We start from the raw sequence: 22,362 nt of genomic DNA on the forward strand, positions 1-22,362 counted from the left end.
TAGAACATTTGGATTAGCCTAGATATTTCCAGGATATTGAGGAGGTACAAAAACTGAAAAACAATAACATCAAGATTCATCCAGATAAGGAAAGAGTTTTAAGGCTGTACACTGTTCAGTGTCTATTATATTAAGATAATTTACATTGTCAAAAATGTGTAGGTGCAGAAACTAAATGTTGTCTGTGACTGAAGGATCGATACTTGCTGCTCCATTCACATCAGTGTAAAAACTACAACACTGTACTTCTGCTATGCTCTACCTCCATCACCTTGGATTCAAATGTAAGTTACTGTTTCTTTAGTGATTACTTAAGACAACTTTTCTCAGGTGTAAAGTCCCCTTCTTTCAAAGGCATTTTACTTTTACACAGACTGAGGTATCTCAAGCTACAGGAACACAGCTGTGACCTGAGTTCATTCCTAACCAAGTGCACAACTTGTATCTTTGATCTGAACTTTTGTCAACATTTGAAATAAGGTCAAGTTTGTAAGTCCTCCAAAGAGCCTGTCTCTGGCATGTGGTGCCCTTGGTCATATATTTAACATTCTTTGTCTGTGAAACTTGTTTCACAATAAATTACATTTGATAAAAGGTAAAGAGGTGATAGAAGATAGCAGAAAATAGAAAGACAGTGTTTGCTGCATAGGTAACATGCAGAACATTAAATGTTCAAGTCTTTCCATAAAAATATGTGCACAATTGCAGCCGGGGGGGGGGGGGGGGGGGTCTGTTTGGCTGGTCTTTTATGTGATGTGCTTGCCAGCTTCACCATGCTTTGAGTCTTTAGGTGTTGTTCTATGCTCGTCTTTTACATATATTTATCAAACTACGCTGCCGTCTGGCTGTTGTTTGGCAGGACTTGTCTCCAGCGTGAGGTCCACCTCCAGGAAGTCCTCAGGAGCTTCTTTGTCTTCAGATGAGTTTTGCCCACAATGTGCTGTAGGGCTCTCCTGCTGCTGGCATTTCCTCTTTGTGCAGCACAGGCCGGTCTTTGCTGGGCGCACAAACCCCAGAAAAAGAGTCCCCAGGGCCATTCCCACAGCACAAGAGTAAAATGCAGACCCATAATTCTGAGTGATGTCCACCAAGAAACCTGAAAAGAGCAGAACTAGTTATGCATTGTAAAAGATTAACAAAGGCTATCAACATCAAAGCCTCTTATCACAGTACAACTAAAGATCATCCTTTCTGGGAATCAATTGGCCCATTCCCTAGTGCAACTATCTAATTGACACTTGCCTTAATTACTCGCTCATTTTGAAGATACATATCTTCACAAAACTACTCACAACATTGGCAATATCTGCCACACTCAACTGTTCAACACAACAGAGCACTTTAAGAACTTGAGCATCTGAGAGACTTTGCAAAGACAAAAGTGCTGGATAACAGAATTTTATCAAGAGAGTGGCTCAGACTACTGTTCCCTTTCACCTCATTTCTATTGACTTAATAAAATACATTCCAAAATCTGTTTGACCACAGGTCAGGTTGCTGTTCAGCAAATAGTCAGTGGTGCTGACTTCATTAAGAGAGCATTATGAGGTTAAAAAAATCAGACCTGTATTTAACTAGTATTGCTCTTTTATAACTGCATGCTGGTATTCATGATACAGCATGAGGTAATCAGAGGGAGAGAGGGTCAAACAAGGGCAAAAGCAAGCCAGAAGGTAATAAACTGACAGCAGAAATATAATGGCAATGGAGGGTGATAGAGGGAGAGGACAAAATGGATGTGAGCAGGACATTCTGAGTTGGCAGTCTGCGTTTACTTTCTCTGGCGCTCATTGACCCTGTTATGTCACTACAATAAGAGAACAGAGTACATGGATTGCATAATCAATATCAGTATCGAAAAATGCACTGCGTTAGTCAGTGACGTGTCGCCCCGCCCTTGCAGACAGGCTGTCATATTGTTCTACCTTAAAATCCAAAACCTTAATCTTAAAACTAAAATCACAATACCACTTTACTGCTATCATTTCTTTGATTCGGATTCTTATATCAAACACCAAATATCCAGATCATTATACTAAACCTAGCAAGTAACACATTTACAGTAAAAACTGAGAAATACACTTACCTCCCAAGGGAGGGCCAGCCAACCCTGCAAAGCTCTGGATGCAGACATAGACACCCACTGCTGAGGACATCCTGTCTATGCCCACCACATCTTCCTCTGCTAGCATGGGGATGTGTGTGGATGCCACAGTGCCCAGCAGGAAGCCATACAGCACACAACAGGTGCTAAGCCCCCAGAAGTCTGTGACAAAAGTGAAGACCACCAACACCAGGCACAGCAGCATCGCACAGATCAATAGGATATAGATTTTACGGATGGGCTTCTTGTTGAGGACCCAGCCGATGGACAGGCGTCCAAAGATCTCAGTGACTGCCATGATGGACAGCATGTAAGCTGCCTTGTCCCTGTCGATACCCCTGCTCACACTCAGCTCGATGACGTACAACTGTGGGGCGAAGAAGGCCAGCGTGGCAAAGAGGCCGAACAGCGAGTAACAAATAAAGCTGCAGTCCTTCAGCACGGAGAAGTCCAAGAGCTTAGGCTGGGCCAAGGGGGGTACTACCTCCTCTTTCACTTCCTGCTTCTGTGGAGTCTGGGGACATGCCCCCTTCATCAGGGCCTTCTTTTCGGCGGATTTCCGTTCTCCCGGCTCAGCCATGTTGTTCAATGAGGTAGAAAGAGACTGCACACCTGAGTCTTCAGAGCTGAGAGAAGTACGTGTTTGTTCATTCTCCAGCATGTATGTGGTCTCCAGCTGTTTAGGCGAGGGCCCTTTGGAGTCCTTCTCCTTCAGAGGCTTGGGCTTTATGACAATGGGCCGAAGCAGGGCCCCGCAGACAATGATACTAGCCTGGAGTACTCCAATCACCACCAGGCAATGTCTCCAGCCAATGCAATCCTTCAGAGCAGTGAAGGCTACAGAATTACAGGGGATGACATTTGAGTCAAGGACATGTAGTATTACCACTCTAACTGCTTACAATGTGCTCATTTCATCATCTCCTGATTCAGACACAGTACACCTTGACACTTAAACTTGTAGTTTACTCTGCACATTGGACTGAGTGTATGGACATGCCTGATCAAAACACTGCTGACAAGATGTATCAAATTGTAATGGAGAGGAATCATTCCAGCATGATGTGAATAGAGTGTAGCCTATGGATAATGAGCAAAGCCAATCAAATAATATATTTTTTTAACAAATGTACAAGATGATATGGTTGTCTTCAAGAGACGTAGATGGATTTGTCAAGGAAATGTGAAGCATGAGCACGCATTGGCATGTGATGTAGTGCCCAGGTACACCACATTATATCTTGGTATATCTTGTATCTGTGACATGTGTGTGTTTTATTGGACTGTGGTGACAGAGGTCTGTGTAGCAGTGTGCGACGGAGGGGTGAGAGCAGATCTCACCTGGGGCAAAGGCAAATAGGGAGAACGATTCTCCTGTGGAGGCAACGGCGGTGACAAGGGAGCGCCGCTTGCAGAAGTACTGGGAGAGGATGGTAACAGTTGGCAGGAAAGTGAGGCAATACCCCAGGCCTGTGAACAGATAGGAGAGAGCAGATTGACAGCCACAGGGCTGCAGGAAGCCAGGTGCTGGAAGGCAGGTAGCTCATCTATCAATGGTTAATATTTCTCTCTACTTTGGTGCACAGGTCACTGTGAGGGCTTGTCTTGTGGCTGCTGACACTGTAGCTCCCCATGAAACAGGTCCACAAACCACTGGAAGAAAACGGTAATTTACATAGACAAAAAAAAAACAAAGAGAGAGACAGGGGGAAAAGAAAGAGAAGTCCTGTTGTTAGGGAATATCCATTTGGTAGGGGAGAAACATTCTGATTTCTGGGGAAGTCTAGCAGTGCGTCGTTTTGTGTCTGTGAAAACCGAAGGTGTTACAGAGAACATTCAGGAAGGATATTAAACATATCAGAAGTGATCTGTTTTTATTATTGTCATTTCTTTTGGAGATTGACATTGTCATTTGGATTCCCTCAGATGTAATGGTGACAGAGTGATTTGCTAACAACACCATGCTGTTATCATGCATAGATTAGCATAGAGGCTGATACACACATAATAATTCACATTCAAATCAAACAGAATCAGCCCAAGGCACTGCTAGGATTCCCAACACATTCATTCTTTATAACAAAATTGTCAAACAGAATGATTACAAATGATACAAATGATAGCAGAGCTTTACTACCCTATCTAAATCCTATTAGCCAACAGTACAACATTGGTTCTCAATCTGCCACCCAGTTGCCATAGAGACATGGCACATTTGGCAGGCTGCAAAAGGGAAAAATGTCTGCTTTGCACACAGCATGGAAAAATAAGGTATTGTTTTGTAGTATGTGTAGACAAGCAACTCTGCATGAAACAGAAATAGCAGCCTTGTGGTGCCATATTACAAAACAGTCTTAAGGACTGTTCAAAGCTCAAGTAACACTACGCTAACTGTAGATAATAAAACAGATTAATCATTTATTCATGTTTTTTTTTGTTTCTATCTCTATTCCCAGATTCCTATAGATTCTCAAGTCGCTAATTAGTAGAGTTTGACTTGAGAAACATATCAGCACTGTCTTTACATTTGTTGTCTGAAAAATAAAGATCATGCATGACTGTGCACATTCAGTGTGAAAGAATACTGTACATTATTACAACCTGATATGCATAATATTAGCGCTGTTTCCATTTAATTTGCCTAAGAAAAGATTTCAGGTATTAGGAAATAACACTAGTTGCCACTACACTCGTTTTATAAAAAAGTCACAGCCACATTCCATATGCATGGAATTGCACACAGATACTCATGAGATCTGTGGATCATCTATAATTCAAACAGACTGCATCAAAATTCCTCTTCCCAAGCAGAGACTTGCTCTAGCTTTAAAGTCATGTTGATGTCCAGTATATGTAACTGGGTGACCTACAAAGTGATGATGAAGTTACCCCATCACCACAAAGAAAATTTTCCTCAGTTTCCTTGTACAGCTGCTCGGATGCCTACTTTGCAGCAGGTTTTTAGAGGTCTTTGTCAAGGTGTGGTTAATTATGCTCATCAGAAGGTAATGTCGGGCAATAGTTGCAGGTACCTGAGATGATTCCAATGGTGATGTACATCTCATTGACTGAGTTGGCGAAGGCAGCTGTGATGGTGCCAAAACTGATAAGGAATCCTCCCAGCATGACGACTGGCTGGTAACCAAAGCGGTTACTCATCACAGAGGAGAGGGGAGCTGCAGAGACAGGTCACCTTTATCAGTCACTTCAAGAGACACTTCAGGAGGGACAGCCACTGAGCTCAGGACAGTGGCTATCCAGAAAGCTACTCAAAATAGCCAGAGGCATGGTGCTGAACAAAACTGCCTCCAAACAGCACTGTTTGTCCAGCTTTGAGCAGAAACAATTGGATTGATTCATTAACAGTCCATTCAGAACACCAGTCACTTCAGTAATGTTAACAGCAGATCAAAATACAAATACTGATTCTTTTCCTATTGTGGTAGTGGTCTGACAGATTGAAAAAGCACACTGTTTTATTTTCTTTGAGCTGCCTTTGCCCCAGTTGGTCCAAATCTCTGCTGTTCAACACAGGACTGAAATTAGTACATGCTTACTGTGGACCGGCTGTGCATTAAATCCTGTGAAATACAGTAAATTCTTTACAGCAACTACAGAAAAGAAGCTAATGTTATTAGCTTTACTGTCACAGTAAAACATTTCCTAGGCAACAGACACGTGCAAAGTGGCACAGTTATCACAGCAGAGAGAGATGTACAGATATATAGGAGACACATAAAGCTACCCTCGACCAATGCTATTCACAATACTGAAAACTCAGAAATACACACTCAGCCACAAACTCTCTAAATTAAACCTGAAACATTTCTAAACATTACACCTGGATTTATAACAGTACGGACATCATACTACCTAAAGTTTGTATTTTTAGCTCAAGTCAGAGTAACCGAAAACCAAGAGGATGTATGGTCTTAGAAATAAATTCATTTTTAACTCTATTATGCTTGAAACTTGGTGCATGTTTTGACAAAATACAGCAAAACAAAAAACAGACTTTTATATAAAAAACTGATTTTAAAAGGATTGTGAATTAGCTCAGGAGGAAGTGGAAGTCACATATCAACCTCTACCCCTGTTGCCCTGGTGACAGCCGCAAGCCTTACTCAAAAACAAGTAATAATATCCATGAACATAAACCTCTGTCAAAAATGCACACACAACAGAACAAATAAAACCCACATGCACTTCAGTTCTCTGTTAAAGTAGTTCTCATCACAGGCACTGGTAGTTTGGTAGTGGTAATTGTGATGTCAACACAACACTGCTATTCATAACAAGATAGTGACTGCACTGAAGCCATTCAGCAGTCTAAACATTTTCTGCTGTTAATGCTGCAGAGTGAAATTCTGGGAAAGAGAGTATTCTTTCCTATTTAATAAAAGCTCATGTAAGCTCTAAGTGCTGAGGCATGAAGAAGGAAGTGGTTGGAATTCTTAACTGGCTTGACAACAGCCAGGGGGAAAAACATGTTTCATAGGGAGGCACAGCAATCTGACTTGTTTTGGCTCTCTGAGAGAGCTGACCTTGAAGACTGATGTCTGTGTTGTAATTACTACAAGGGCCTTGTTTGTGTGCACAGAGCTATGACCCAGGGACATACAAGTTCAATAATTCACATGGTAATCTATATATGGTACATCAAAACCAGCATGAGCCCCAATAATATTAGTCTGTTATAAACACTGCATACAATTCATTGACCACAAGCAAGAGACAAATCTGACTTTTGTGTGTAGTGGCACAAATATTTGCACTCACCCTGCTGACCATATGAGAATAAACTGGGTGCTAAGCACTCACTGTACATTTTTGCAGTAATCAGGTTCAGTATGATTGTTGTGGAGTATCTCCTCACCTGTGAAGGTCATAACAAAGACGCAGATGGAGACGATCCAGGAAACACGGCTGTTGCTCTCTCCAAAGTGGCTCATGAGGTCTTGCAGAAAGATGCCAAAACTCTTGATGACACCATAGGTGAACACCTCCACGAAAAAGAAGGCCACAGCCACCACCCAGCCCCAGCCTCCATCTGGAACCTCGGGGTATACGTTGGGTCCCAGGTAACCCTTCACTTTAAACATCCACCCTATCATGGCTGGGTTGAGGTGCCGTCGTGGAGTAAGGGAGGAAAAAAATTGGACAACCCTTTAAAACACAGGATATTCCAATTCAGGTACCTCTCTTCACACATCACACATCTCCCACTGTATAAACTACAAATATACTGAGCCAATTGAAGCTGCCATTCTGGGAACTCTGGGTAATATAGTTTGCTGGCAGTCATATACCTTTCAGTTGCCAAGGTTGGTATAGTTTGCTCCCATGTTAAAGCAGCTGCTTCACCAGTTTCCCATTAACAGTCTATCTTAGATATAGATAATATAACAACAGTCACTGAAGCAGTTTTTCTTAGGTGTTATTAATATAAATTGATTAGGTATAGTTCCTGTTGTGATTTTCATAATCACATTTCTGTAACATCACTGAAAGATAATATGAGTCACAAACAGTTTAATGTTCTAAATAATTACTCAAGCAGCCTTTCTCAGAGATTAGTGTTTTTTTCTTTCTTATACAGCTCTTGTTAGGGAATCGTGCTCTGTTTTCTGTTCTCTTCTATTCTTTGGGTGTCAGTAAAAGTCAACACTAATGTTGCCAGTTTAATGGGCTGAAGTGAGACAATGCAGAGGTGAGGGCCCATTGACTAACATTGAAAGGATCTGATACTGCACTTTTGCTGTTTTCTCCCTGTTATGATAACCAATCTTGCTCATCCCCAGCCTTGGGCAGTACTCATGTACCTGCCAAATAATCTCCAATGGTTACACCAGCTCCCCTCTGCAACTTTAACTCTACTGCCTCCATCCATTACAGAAGCACAATGATAATAACAGTGACACAACCAGCTGGTCATCTCCAGGCTCACCTGCTCTTAAACCCTTAATCTGTGTAGCAAACCTTTTTTTGGTCAAATGTTGTTTTGACGGGTTATGCTTTTCTAAGTTTTTTTTTTTTTTTTTTTTGAGTAAACAAGAATCTATTTTACACGTGTTCATGGGGCGCAGCTGGAGGATGGAATAAACATATGCTTATTAATTAGCAACGGAATTCTTGTGAATATTGTCTATTTCAGCAATAATGCATTTACCTTTTCTTTTTTCTCAGACACAAGGTCAAATGTTTGAGAACAACTTGTACTTCCAAGTGTCTACTGTACCGCGGGAGAAAAGCGCATTGTTGCACTGTCATCACAGAAAGCAATGTCATTTTTCCCTTTGCCTTATCACTATATACCGTACTGTACAGTAGATATTATAGCTATAGCTAACTAGGAGTAGTTGGAATGCATGCACCGTTTGCCTTATGCCGATAGACACCTAAACCAGGTCATATCGCTTAGGGATAAAATAGGTGGGAGTTGGCGATATTATTATTGGACTACTAACTGTTCCAGTAGTAATTTCTAAAACCCTGTAGCTACTACAATAGGTCAATTTACTGAAGCTGAAGCTTTTCGAAAGCACAGGTGTCATGACTTGTTCCAAATTTAAAATGTAGCTTGTTTCTAAGCCTTAACGCATGCAATTAGTTTTTATAGGACAACTGTAAAAGTATGCCATTCTGTTTTGTAACTGATTTTGGTAATAATTCGCTAGATAGCCCGTCAAAGAGTGGCTGCTTGACTGCTTATAGTAGCCTAGACATGGGCGACGATGAGATGATCATTTTATTCAAGGCAGATCAGAGGGAAGAACACGGAAAACGGCCCTTCACCAAACTCAGTGTGCCTAGGCTAGCTGTAACACAAACGCATCAAATATCTCTGCATCTCACTCTGCTTACGTCAACCCATACAAAATATTTATGTTAACTCTCGATACGTTTCCTTCAATTAACGCTTGAATTAAGTAGTATTTTATATTGTAAAAGCCACTATCACTTGGTGTTCCTTTCATAAGCGCACTGCAGCAGGCGATGATGTCACCACAGCAACTGCAGAGACAAGCGATCTACAGTATAGCTACCTGCTGTTGTAAATATTGCTCTTTCGTGTACCAGATTTCTTAATTACGAGGATGCACTGATAAAACAGCAGGAACAAGTACAGCGACATATATGGTACAACTATGGTATTTTATTTTACATGTTATGACTTAAAAGATTGGTTGACTTTGTTAAAACTATGACATATACAATTTTAAATGTCTTGACAGTCACCGAAACATCTACATACGGTACGTAGACAACTGTAATAAACTAGCAAGCCATCCAGTTACTTGGGACCTCTTATCCAATAAACCAAATATGCGCAAAACAATGTAAAATACAAGCTGGCTACAGCAACTTACCAATCAAAGATGATGCCTGAACAATCTTGGTTCACGTTGATAAAGTAAAAAAAAAATCCTTATATTTAGCTAGCTAAGTTCGCTAGCAAGATTCGGACTTTCTATCCATTACCTTACTAAAGATACATAAATTAACTGTTTTGGTTCCAATAGGATGCTAGAAGATAAATATAATGCGAAATAATTTAATGTTTCTGATGCACGTTCAGTAGCTATTAATCATCACTGGTTTAGGGCGACCGGACATTTCTCCAACTTCAAATCCAGTTGTTTGTCGTGTATCTGCTTCCACCGCAAAATACGCCGTTTTTATCCCTGGTTTCATTCATAGCTTTTTTATACCGGCTCAAGCCGGTATTCAAATGCGGGAGCGCGCCTAGGTACTGTGGCTGCGTGTGACAGAGCAGTTCACCGTAACCACAATTAGTTCATCCTTGAATATGACATAACTGTGTGCATTTACGTATACTTAGTGTATCCAGCCAACCTGTCCTACTATATTCCAGTATAATCAGTTCAACCAAATTATAGCCTACACATAATATTAAATGATAGATAGACAGACAGACAGACAGACAGATAGATAGATAGATAGATATTCTTTCGTAGGTTGTAGGCTACAGTTAACTGCACCTATAGTATACATTAACAAGACAATTTGTCGATGAACACCCATGAACGCGCACGTATGAGGAGGGAAAGATGCTAAGAAAACGGCGTGCACGATGCGAGGGTCCGGGTGAAACAGGTTTGCGCCAGTTAGCCAAAGTTTTTGTATAACTATAAAAAGTAATTCCCTTGTTATCGTCTTCCTACTGTTGCGTGGAATATGTAATCAACAGCTATTCTATTGGTGTTTGGCAACGATTTTACGATTTTCCGTTGAAACTGGAATGTGCGAAATCGGTAGGAGATGCTGCATTATTTCACTGGGCAGCTAACGTTAGTGTTTTGCCCAGCATCGGGCATAATGACAGCTAATACGTAGCTAGCTACTTTTAAGCAGATAACTTACGAACATTAGGTTATTTATTTTCCCCTTCACTCAACAGTCATCTCGTTTGAGCTACGTATTGTACAATTATTCATATCTGCATAATTATAACATGTCTCACATTACATTTGTCGATGTATTGGTCGTTATTTGTAGGCATGGCATCGTGACATTGACAGGTTCAGTGTAAATAAAGTTTGACAATAATACATCTTGTGAGCTTGCACAGCTATTGATATTAAGAATAGTTTTATTGCGTAGAGATTTGAGAGATTTTGGCATGGTTAAATCAAGACAAATTCCTTAGGACGGAAAAAGAAGGCTACAATTATTAAATAAATGATGATGAACTGAGCCAACGTTGAACTTAGAACTGTAGCTCGCAGGCTTGATAGCTTAGCCGTCTTACTGGTCAATGATGTTCACGTGATTAAGCAAACAAGGAAGCGTGTAATGCAAACATAAGCAGTTCGAGTGTAAAGGGAAGAATTTTGCAATAGGCGAATGGAGTAGCAAAGTAAGGTATTGCCATTTTCAAAGCGATCTACAGACTGTAAATGCATTGATTGTGTGCATTAGAACGTGCTAATATTAAATTCAAATGTACGATTGGTGTGTTTTGACCCACACCAAAGAGCAAATATTGAGTTGTTATTTGCCATAAAATACTCCTCCGTTCCCCTCCTTCATTTGCAAGCGTCTGTTGTATCTAACTGTAGTCCACGCAGGCAGGGAAAACCACAGTTATACTTCAGCCATCATAACTTGACTTGTAATTGTTTTGCCATAAAGCCTACTGTATATCTCTGTGTGGGTTTGTGTCTATTCGGTCATGTTCCTGTTTTGATTTAACTGGATAGCATGGCATCTGTTTTAACGTTTTTAAATGTTAAAGAATTAGGTAATGTCTTGTGGTATTGCCGAATGTTCTTGATGAGGATTGCAAACTTGAGATTGAGCTGGGGCTGAAGATTTAAAATCAACCAGATGCTTGTGTCAAACAATTGAGTTCTGTGAAGTCTGATGCAAAGAAATCATATTACAATGTCATTCTGTTCTCTTCTATCTAGAGAAAGAGAGTAAACTTGAACCATCACTCATATACAGCCGTTCATGGATTATATAAACACTATAAATACACACTATATATACACTAAGTGATTTTTACCAAGGTTTTCAAGGTATATTCAAAAGCATTTTAGTCTTTGTGTGTAGTAATTAGAAGTAACACACTTAATCATTACCACGTATTTAAGGATGACTTAAAAATTGGTCCGTAGTTGAAAGTTACATAGAGATTCCATATTCTTAGAGGAGGTGCAGCGTAAGAATAAGAACATGGCAGATGTAAAGATAAGGCCCAAGAAATTTAGATTGGAAGTATATGTTTTCAACATTTACACTGACATTGCAGATGACAGCTACACAGGATCACTGCTAAAACTATAAGGGTCCATTAGTGAAGATGCCAGTGAATATTTTTCCAGTCCTAGTCCTTTACTTTTCACCTGGCAGGGCAGATTGATGCATTCAGTTGGGTAAGTATGTTATGTAAGAGAATGAACTGCACTGCAGTATCCAGGGACGCATAAGAGCTGGGAGTGGCATGTGTTGGCCTGTGCCGCACAGCTGATGTCTGTCTCTTCAGCATACAGAAGAGCCAGTCTTATCTGGAGAGGCTTCCACTTTTATATACCCAGAAGTGGAGCTTTTGTTCAAAAGGGTCTGGTTGGGTAAACAAGTATGTTAAGTGTCTGACCCATTGCTGTTAATGCTCTTGTTAAAATTAATCTGAGGCCAGGAGTGATTACCTACACACACTGGGTCCACCACTAGTGGTTTTAGTTACATAATCATCAGGCTGTTGAAGGATAATGTATCTTGGAAAAGTAGTTGCCCCAGCCACTATGTGGATTGCAGAAAGTCTTCTTGGTAATGATTGTTGCTTTGTAATATGTTTTTAATTTACCATTGCTTCAATTATGCCTTCAAAACTGGAAGTTTTTCTTTTTTATAGATACCTCTAAGAGAGAAAGTATGTATAATATTATATATTATTAAAATTATATATCATTTTAATTTTAATGATATATAGTTTTTGATCTCTGTGTACCAGATGCAGATCTGATGAAAAATGGCTGTTTGGCTCAAGTTGCTCTTACTGTCTGGTGCCCTGCTCTCTGGACTGATGTACTATGCCACTGACCATCATGGAAGTGGAAAGAAGACAAACGTGAAGAAGCCAAACTTCATTATCATCCTGGCTGATGACATTGGCTGGGGTGACTTTGGGTTGAACGTGCCCGGAAAGAGTCACACACCCCACCTGGACCTGATGGCCCAAGAAGGAATGCGGTAAGGGGGTGGAGTTGGGGGGACACGCGAGGGGTTTGTACTCTGCATTGATTTTTACACTGTCTGCTCTGCCCCATCCAGGTTCACAGATTTCCATTCGCCGGCCTCTACCTGCTCGCCATCCCGCGCTGCAATCCTAACAGGGCGCCATGGCCTGCGAAATGGAGTCACTCACAACTTCGCAGTGGGGTCCATCGGTGGGCTTCCCCTCAATGAAACCACCCTGGCTGAAGTCCTGCATGAGGCAGGCTACTACACAGCCATGATTGGTGAGTTGAACTGCCCTTATACAGTAGGTAATCCCACCTAGCAGGTGTGAGAAGGGGGATAGCCAGCATCACACATGCTGTCAGGTCAGTCCCTCTCACCTACATATTCACCATGTCAGCTTCCTATTTCATTACTCCGATGTATGAAATAGATTTGTTCATAGATAGAATGATTTAAGAGGTGCACAGTGCAGAGCAATAATAAAGAGTGCCCTGTTTTCATGGAAGTGCAAAGTGCAAAGCCATATATGCTAATTACCATGCAGGTACTTATGCTGGTCAAGTAGGAGACAGGATGATGTGAATAGGGCTATCGGGTTACGTATTACAGTAGGTCTGCAGGGTTTTTCATAGGTCATTCATAGTCCAAAAGAGTAAAGGACGGTGACCTAAAGCACCAAGTGATAGAACAACCACAACATGTGAACATCTATAGTAGTAGACTGTATGTCAGCATTGCATCAGTTTGGGTTATGAAAGGGGTAATTATGTTGTAAAAGAGATAGGACATGAACTGTCAGCTAATATGTATGTACAATCCATGGTGGGAAGAGTCAACGCTGACAGTTATTCACTATACACCACAGAGAGGGTATATTCATTTGTAATGACAAAAAGTTTTGTGACGAGTTAGTGTATTTCTTAATACATGGCTGTTGGTGGAAATTCAGTGCTAGGGAAGGTTTAAATATGGAATCGGTATTGCTTGTTAAATCAGCTGGCATCACTGCATCACTGGCATCTTCTTTTTTCGTGAGAAGGTAAAAGGATGCAAAGTGAATTCTAGTGTTTGTACATGTCAACACACAAATGACATTGCCTTCTTGCTTTTATTAGGGAAATGGCATCTCGGTCACCATGGCCCATATCATCCAAGCCACAGAGGTGAATACAAGTTTGCTCACTGTAAACTCAAGGCACTTTTTCAGTTGGTCCGTTTTAAGGTTTTAAGTTACATTATACTGTTGTGACAGCTTGATGAGAGACACTGTACTGAGATTATACATAAACGTAACTTGCCTGGGTGTTCAGGCCAGGTTATATTTCCCAAATGGTTTTTCTGTTTCAATGCATTCAATCTGTATGACTTTTTTTAAAAAGCGAGGTACATATGGCCATGCTGCACTTAATGGGTAATACTTTAACAATATAAATGTTACTACTAATAGTAATGTTAATACAGCTCATCTCTTTGTTGATTGATGTTGATTAAGAATGCAACCAATTATGTGATTATGAAATGGCAGTGTAGCGTAGTGGTTAAGGAGCAGGACTCGTAACCGAAAGGTTGCCGGTTCGATCCCCACTGGGGCACTGCTGTACCCTTGGGCAAGGTACTTAACCCACAGTTGCCTCAGTAAATATCCAGCTGTATAAATGGATAACATTGTAAAGAACTGTAACCTATGTAAGTCGCTTTGGATAAAAGCGTCTGCCAAATGAATAAATGTAAATGTAAAAACATATGTACTTCTACAGGCTTTGATTACTGCTTTGGGATTCCCTACAGCAATGATATGGGCTGCACAGACTCACCTGGCTTTGACCTCCCAAGCTGTCAACCATGTGATCGTGATACGCAGATACACAGGTGTGCTGTTGCGCAGAATGTCATAGAGAATGCTTATGGCTACCATTATCTGGAATCCTATAAACTAATTTTACCGTAGTCTAATTCTGGGCAGACAGCTTGTAAAAGTATGTTAACACACACTCTTTTAAATCCATTAATGCATGCTTAGGATGTCTGCTGAGTGTCTTGAATCTGCTGCCATCGTAAGTTGTGATGTTTTGAGGTTTTTCGTTGGTATTATATTGGGTGTGATATTTTCTTTTTTAGGACTGTTTTTATTGCAACATTGGTTCCTCATCCACATCCCCACATTTGAATGGGTTTAGCACTCAAAATACTCTTTGTGAGACAAATTAAATATGTCATATAATGAAATAATCCTTAGAGAGGAGCATAGCGGGTGTTACTCCAAGGTGGCCTTGCCCTTATTTGAGAATCTGAGCATCGTGGAGCAGCCCCTAAACCTCTGGACCTTGGCGGAGCAGTACACACATACAGCCATCCGAATCATCCGCAACTCGAGGTAACCATTCAAGCACAAGGCTCAGTCAGCATGCCAGATTCTCCCTGCTTAAATGATTATAAAGACCTTACCTAGAGAGATGAGCTTGTATTTTTCTATAGTTGGGGTCCATTTGTAGGTTCATTTGTGTTAATTGGAATTTGTGGTAAAACATATGTACAGTGTATGGCATTTTGAACCATATTTCATCATGTTAATTCTGTAGGTGAACCTGACATATACAGTCATTACTATCAGGACAGCTGTAACTGCCAGACGAGACAGAGCAAGAGCCACTACCAATGCTGTACATTCTTTCAGCAAATACATCTGTTGCTTTAGTGTAAGACTACCCAGACATGTGACCCAGACAATATTATCAGTCAGGTGATAATCAGTAATCGATTAGACAGCGCTCAGGATGGACTCTATTAAATTTAAAATGTTGTTGTGATGTGCTCATTTCACATTCACGCGAGGTCGAATGATGGGCACCATTTTTTAAGAAAAAATTAACCACCCTCTACTTGAACTGAAATTGCATTTTGACTGCCTTTACTATAATTTCAGTATTTTTTTTACACTTACAGGGTGATGTTTTACACCAAAGTTTCATTTATTTGCCTATGCATTGAAAGGGTGGATTTGCAGTGTGCAAACCCCACAGCACTTTTGTTCCAAAAAAGAGCCCTTTGATTTTCTGTGATGTCCTTCATCTGTGTTCTGCAGAAGAAGAGCCCGGCCTTTCCTGCTGTATGTGGCTCTGTCTCACATGCATGTGCCACTTTCACCCGCTGTGCCTCCCGGCCCAGGAGACCCAGGGCTTGTGTATGCTGCCAGTCTGAAGGAGATGGACAGCCTTGTGGGGGCGATAAAGAGCGCTTCAGATGACAATGATAAGGACAACACCTTAATCTGGTTTACTGGTGAGAGAGTAGTGGATTGGCCAATCCCATTACAGTTATCTGCTGGTTACCTCTTTATTATGCCAGTAGGAATTACTGGCTGCACACTACTGTCTGATTTGCATCGGCTGGTGCATTTTGTGCACAGAGAGTCCTTTAAGCCACTATGGAGAATGAAATGAACTGAATGAACGAGGAAGGAAAGTTTTTTTCATCTCTTCTTCAGGTGACAATGGCCCATGGAACGAGAAATGTCAGTTTTCTGGAAGTGTGGGTCCTTTTTTGGGAAGGTGGCAGAGAGACAGAGGTAACATGTTCATTCTCCTCATGGACAGAGACATCATCGTTGCATGGCGATTCAGGAGTTGATAAGCCACCACAAAAACAGTTGAACTTGCTTTGCCAAACTTCTTCGAAAAATTTACCTGTGTACATCAACTCTGTATCAGTGGAAAATATTATAGGGCACACAGAATTGAACTCCAGGGTGTTTTGTTTCGTTTTACATTTCCACATTTGGACACAATAGACAGTGCCAGGCAAAAAGCACCACACAGATGCTGTGTTGGATGATTGACACGTGTCATACGACAGAAGATAAGCTCTTATCCCTATGTGTGCTTTGTGCTCAATACAGTGAAGTCTGGTGAGGTAATTTCTATTGTATGATTTCTTTTTTTCTTGTGTGGTTGGATTCTTCGGGGAGGAACGGAACCTCTCCTCTGGAAAGTATTACTGTCTCTCATTTAAGTATCTCTCAGGTGGATGCTCTGATAAGAGGACCACATGGGAAGGGGGACACCGCATGCCAACAGTGGCATACTGGCCAGGGAAGATACCAGCCAACACTACCAGCCGGGCCCTGCTCAGGTATTGACCAATGAAAGAACTAGTGCTGGGGATTACACATATGCTATGCCTGATAAATGGACCTTGTGAATCACTTTAACCTAGTACCCTCCCTCTCACAGTGGACTGGATATCTTCCCCACTGTCCTTTCCTTGGCAGGTGCCAAGGCACCATTGCACAGACACTACGATGGGCTGGATGTGACGGATGTTCTACTCCGTGGCTCAGAGACCGGACATAAGGTACAGCTCAGGGCAGGTTCAAGGAATTTCAGATACCTCAATTACCTGTTTTAAAAGAACAGCATCACGCTTTGGGCAGTTTGGAAAAGAGCTAAGGTCATTCCTGGCTGGCTAATCAGAAACAGAAGTACCTCCATAAAGGTGCAAATTGATGATCCCAGTCTTTCTTTTAAGCTTTTCAGAGAATGCTGGGTCAAACTAGAACCAAACTGGTCAGGTCCCAGCCTGCCTGGTCTTAGCATAAGTACATGTGAGATGTCTTTTACTTCTATGTCACTAAGGTCTCATCACTGCTAGACTCCTCTGAGACTGCTTCAGGAAATACACTGGAGGCAGGTCATTTGATTTGGCTGGGGCCGTGTTCACAGAAATATTCTCCTCTACCAAAAGCAGCATTTCAGGCTGACAGACATGCTCAGACTTGTTGCAGTGCCCGTGTGCTATGATTGTTGATAGTCTAAAATTACAGTTCCATGGCAGCACGTGTCCATACCATTATAGGGAAATTTGCAGTATAAACAGTGCTTGTTTGCTCATTGGTCATATTCATGAATGTTCTAGTTGAATTTACATGTGATTCTTTTCCTTATTCCCTACTGTAGAGTCTGCTTCACCCTAACAGTGGTGCAGCAGGGCAGTTTGGGGACCTGCAGACAGTCCGGCTGGGCCAGTACAAGGCTTTCTACATTACAGGTGAGGAGTCATTCTGGAAACCTTCAGCTTCTTTCAGCTGCCTTGTGCGCTTCATGCTCACTGTCACGTCCCTAATGACATGCCTAAACTGTTCTGTAGCCCAGTTTTACGTTGTTGTATAATGATTAAACCGAGGATCATCTTAATGGTATGTCTCAAAATATGCATGTTGATGATTTACTTCACTCTTTTCAGCTCCTTATGACACATTCAGCCAATTTTCTGTGAAGATTATAGAGCTAGAAGATTCTGCAGTGGTGTTGCGCACAGAATGTTGAAGGAGACATTACTTACCTTGATTTGGTCCTAGAGAAGTCTCATTGATATTGAAACGTGTGTTCTCTGAGTGAGCTTCATTCGTGTGGTACTTACAGTGCATTCAGAAAGTATTCACATTGCATTGAGGAATGGAGGAAAATTCCAAAATCAAAATGTGCAAAGCTCGTGGAGACATATCTGAGTCACCTCAAAGCTGTATAATTATCAATTAAGCAGTTTTCAGATTTTTATTTTTAAATAGTTCTGAAGAGAGTCACTTTAAAAGGAGCAGAAAAAATCCCATTTTAATATACTTAAATCTGGTGTTGCAACACAGCAAAAAGAGAAATAATCACTGGGGGATGATTACTTTCTGAATGCACTGTACCTTTGCTCTGCTGTAAAATCAGCAGAGGATGGTGAATATGACCTGTCTGTTTCAGGTGGTGCAAAAGCCTGTGGAGGTGGAACAGGGAAGCAGGAAGTCCATGACCCCCCTCTCATTTTTGACCTGAATCATGATGAGGAGGAGAGTACTCCCTTGGACAGCGGCAGCGAGGAGTACCAGGCCGTCCTGGAACAAGTGCAGGAGGAGAGGGCAGCAGTGCTGCGGGACATAGCAAATGACCATGTGTCCAGGGCCGACTACACTGTGGACCCCTCCTTCGCCCCATGTTGTAACCCCAGTCATGTGACCTGCCGTTGCCACGATGGGGGCTGAGTGCTGCAGCAAGCTACCCAGACGGCGTGCATTAAAATCCTGTGTGGGATGCCCCTGTAACATGTCCAGCCTGTTTAGGCTTGAGCCCGACTGTTTGCCCCCCTCTTGATTTCACAAGCAGAGGAGCAGAACGCTTGGCCTGCATTTGGAGGGGTAAGTCGAAAACAGGAAGGAAATGGCTTCTGACATATTCACTTCCATTGATTATCGGAAAACAACACAGGAAGATACTGTTTACTTTGTCATTCAACGGTCATTGCACCAGCTGCTGTGGATCCAGTATGCTCTCTGATAACCTTTTGTTGTTCTTCTGTGAATAAGCCGCAACAGAGTGAGAGTGATTTTAGTGCTAACCTAAATCTACTCTGGTGGAACTGCTCTTCACTCCTGAAGTAACATATTTATGTAATACATCACTGCCCTTATAATCCTGTTGCAGAATATAGGAAATTAATATGCTTGCTATAGATGGGAAACAATATCCAAGTTACACTTTGAAGGCCCTTGTGTCAATTAGATGGGCTAGTTGCTGAATCATGCCAACTGGTTAGTCGGATCAGTGAGAGCGAGGCCACACGAATAGGAGCCAGGAGGCAGCGGCATGTGCAAAGCTTGTCACTGAGACTAATGTGCCACCAATGAGATCATTACTTGTCTCCACATGGCTGCCGCACCCAGGGCCACATGGGTCATTAATGTCTGCAGTGCAGTCACCCAGAATGGATTCTAGACAGTGCTCCGAGGGACCTGATTTTTCATTTGACTGCGTTAACATCACGCATACAAGAAAAGTGTGTTTTCGCATGGAAGTGATTCCACGCTGTGGCCACAGTCATTTTCCCATCATTCAGTTAAGGATTATAGGTGTTTCTTAATCGTTGCATTTGACGTTTGTTCCCCAGGTTTTGCAGATCGATGTAGGAAACTAGTATCTCGCTGCCTAAAAAATAAGCGAAATCTGTTTTGTCCAGGACTCAAAGGTACCAACTGCAGATATTGTATTTCAGGTTTCATGGAATTGGATATGTCTTCGCTATTTTCTGGTTGTGTGTTAAAGTTGGTGTTTTATTTCACAAAAGATGATAATTTAGTGGAAATCATCCCAGTGTAAACAATCTATTGAGAGTGTGAATGTCAACAGGAGGAACTTTAATCAGCTTGTTGTAACAAATCCAGCAATCCCACTCAAGGTACAGTGTCTCAGAGGGAGACTGGAAACCATTTCAAATGATGTTATCTGATAGTCTTTCCAGACTGCTTTCCAGTCGGGTTCGATATCATGATCATATCATTGGGCTTCCATTTGTATGTGAGAGAATCCTGAGCACCTTTCGGATTAGAAAAAGTTCTAAGGTTTGTGTTTGTGAATGGTAGAATATATAGAGACATTGAGGATGTTAAAAGAGGACTACAGTGGGCTTTCAGTTGTATTGACATGGCCTCTCTGATTTCTACATGTCTGAACCATGTCTCATTCAAGTGAAATCCAGTGCTCGCATTCTTTGTACTTTTCTTTGGAATTTTCCTTGTAACAGCTAATCCTCTTCATTCATGTTGTTAATCTTGCACAGAGCTGAGAAATAATCACCCAAGGCACACTAGTGATTTGCATAATTTTATTTCTACTGCAATTCTACTTTTTCCTTTTTTGGTTTTGTGCAACTGGCAAAAAAATACTTTGCACGGTTACAAATGATATTATAGGCACGTACAAAACAACTTGTTAACTTGGTACACGGAGGGGCACAGGTAAACATGTATCCAAAATCAAAACAACAAAAAAGGATAAAAAGAATACAAACAGGTTAATTCCTCATTTAAGAATTATTACCATAATAATAATCATTTCATTAAGAACATATTGGTCAAGTAACTATGAAAATGTGGTTATTTTTAAGTTCAGTCATGCACCTAATTCTTAACACGCCCTTCAGGTGTCATGTTAAAGTGGGCTGGGCCAGGCCCAATCCCTATCAACATCAGTCTCTGTCTTACACGTATTCACTTGTTGAAAAGAAATGTTGTACCTGCAATTCTGCTTATTCGTCCTGGCTCAAACACAACCAGTCTTTTCCCTTCCAGTGGTCCTTCACATATCCCTCTAACCTCATGTCTGTGTTGTTGTGCCACACAGAATCTCCTCATGGCACCAAGTTATCTACCAAAACCAAAACAGAGGTTATTTTGTTCCTCGGGCCACATTATTTTTTTGGTGTGTTACAGACAACAGCAGTGATGCTTCTGGCTCCAAAGCTGTCAGTCACAGTTTACATCTACAGGGTCAGAACCTTCCCAACACCGTTAAGACTGACCCAGCACCTTCATCGTTGTACATTTTAAAGGTGACATTATCTCATTTCACAGGGATTCTTCCAGAAGCCCCGTGAAAGGTTACAGGATAGTGTTATCTGCAAGGCAGACAACCGGAGAGGCATCAACACAAGGACTGCAGTGATTATAATGAAGCTGGGAAGTTGGTTTTAACTTTGCAGCAGGATTAAGCAGACACAAAACACTGCCACTGTCCAATGAATTTGGTGAAAGCCATAACCAGAGCAGTGAAAAAGCAGAGGCTTTCAATTCCTACAGTAACGTTGACTTAACCTTGTGGACAGTTCACAATGTGCGCAAATACACAAAGTCCGAGTGCATCTTGTTTTTTTGTAAATTAATGTGTCACCAGTTCTCTTGAAATGAAATTGGACATTTATTAAAAGATAGTTTAGCACTGGCTTTTTAAACATTACCTTTTCCCTGACTCCAAATAAAAGGTCATGATTGCCAAGTTTGTGGTTTATGAAAATGTTGATTTAATGAGTGTTGTCATTAAGTTATAACGGCTAAAGCCACCATTGTCTTATTCACTGCGTTCCTAACGCACTCCCATTGTTTCTCAGACAACTTGTAGTAGTGTCTATGTAGACCTCTAAAGTGCAGATTTATTGGTTTGTATGATCATCTAGTACTGTACTAAAGTGATAAACATCAGGATTCACTACTGAAAACAAGTAAACATATCTTTGAAATCCTGTTTTATGACTAACATTCAAGGATGTACAAATATACCCAAATCAGTGGATTCTGCAGTCGCTGGATTTACCTTTTGGCAAATCCACAGTCAGGGATAACTCACATTTTATAAACTGAACCTTCAAACCACATTTTCACAGTTATTCTTGAAACCTTATTGTTGCTTAAGTATATGTATATATGCCCACAATATTTTGTCAATATTCCAAAGGAATTTTAATACAAGTGTATATATTTTACAAAGTAAAATATCAAGGACAATGTTGCAGTCAACATTCTTTTCTCAAACTTTCTGCTGAGTATATCAATGAAATTACAAAAGGCCAAGGACCAGTAGGTGTGAGAGGGACAACTCGTAAGCAGTAAAATAAAAACAAACACTGCTCTGAACTTCCAGGAGCTTTTCACCTTTCTCCTTTCAATGTAGCCTTTAAAGTCAATGCCCCATGAGACGTCAGTTCCTGTTTAACACTGCAAATTATATGAGGCAGTGACA

The 22,362-nt window shown here is 41.1% G+C and overlaps 2 protein-coding genes across 2 annotated transcripts; one reads left to right on the forward strand and one right to left on the reverse strand.

The window, feature by feature from the left end:
* Positions 1-727: 727 nt before the first annotated feature.
* LOC118772823 (monocarboxylate transporter 7-like) lies at positions 728-9,855 on the reverse strand. Its single transcript, XM_036521453.1, has 6 exons — positions 9,475-9,855; positions 6,981-7,220; positions 5,137-5,280; positions 3,446-3,574; positions 2,087-2,941; positions 728-1,096 (listed from the first exon to the last, which is right to left on the reverse strand). The coding sequence occupies exons 2-6, from the start codon at positions 7,216-7,218 to the stop codon at positions 825-827; spliced, it is 1,638 nt and encodes a 545-aa protein (XP_036377346.1). The 5' UTR covers positions 7,219-7,220; positions 9,475-9,855; the 3' UTR covers positions 728-824.
* A 1,089-nt stretch (positions 9,856-10,944) lies between these two features.
* Positions 10,945-20,451, forward strand: LOC118772834 (arylsulfatase G-like). Its single transcript, XM_036521463.1, has 12 exons — positions 10,945-10,990; positions 12,585-12,823; positions 12,905-13,092; positions 13,930-13,977; positions 14,572-14,683; positions 15,051-15,188; positions 15,897-16,093; positions 16,299-16,379; positions 16,834-16,942; positions 17,044-17,164; positions 17,767-17,857; positions 18,559-20,451. Exons 2-12 carry the CDS (start codon positions 12,603-12,605, stop codon positions 18,834-18,836), a joined length of 1,584 nt encoding a protein of 527 aa, XP_036377356.1. The 5' UTR covers positions 10,945-10,990; positions 12,585-12,602; the 3' UTR covers positions 18,837-20,451.
* The last annotated feature ends 1,911 nt before the right edge of the window (positions 20,452-22,362 follow it).

Source organism: Megalops cyprinoides, chromosome 1 (assembly GCF_013368585.1).
Source record: "Megalops cyprinoides isolate fMegCyp1 chromosome 1, fMegCyp1.pri, whole genome shotgun sequence".
Classification (NCBI taxonomy): Eukaryota; Metazoa; Chordata; class Actinopteri; order Elopiformes; family Megalopidae; genus Megalops; species Megalops cyprinoides.

What these genes read in the sequence shown, in the direction of transcription:
- LOC118772823 (XM_036521453.1), bottom strand. Translation starts at nt 7,218, where the DNA reads ATGATAGGGTGGATGTTTAAAGTGAAGGGTTACCTGGGACCCAACGTA. An exon ending in CTTTGTTATGACCTTCACAG is followed by an intron (nt 5,281 to 6,980) that starts GTGAGGAGATAC and finishes CTGTCTCTGCAG; the next exon opens with CTCCCCTCTCCTCTGTGATG. An exon ending in CACCATTGGAATCATCTCAG is followed by an intron (nt 3,575 to 5,136) that starts GTACCTGCAACT and finishes ATCTGTTCACAG; the next exon opens with GCCTGGGGTATTGCCTCACT.
- LOC118772834 (XM_036521463.1), top strand. Translation starts at nt 12,603, where the DNA reads ATGGCTGTTTGGCTCAAGTTGCTCTTACTGTCTGGTGCCCTGCTCTCT. An exon ending in ATATCATCCAAGCCACAGAG is followed by an intron (nt 13,978 to 14,571) that starts GTGAATACAAGT and finishes GTACTTCTACAG; the next exon opens with GCTTTGATTACTGCTTTGGG. An exon ending in AAGGTGGCAGAGAGACAGAG is followed by an intron (nt 16,380 to 16,833) that starts GTAACATGTTCA and finishes AGTATCTCTCAG; the next exon opens with GTGGATGCTCTGATAAGAGG.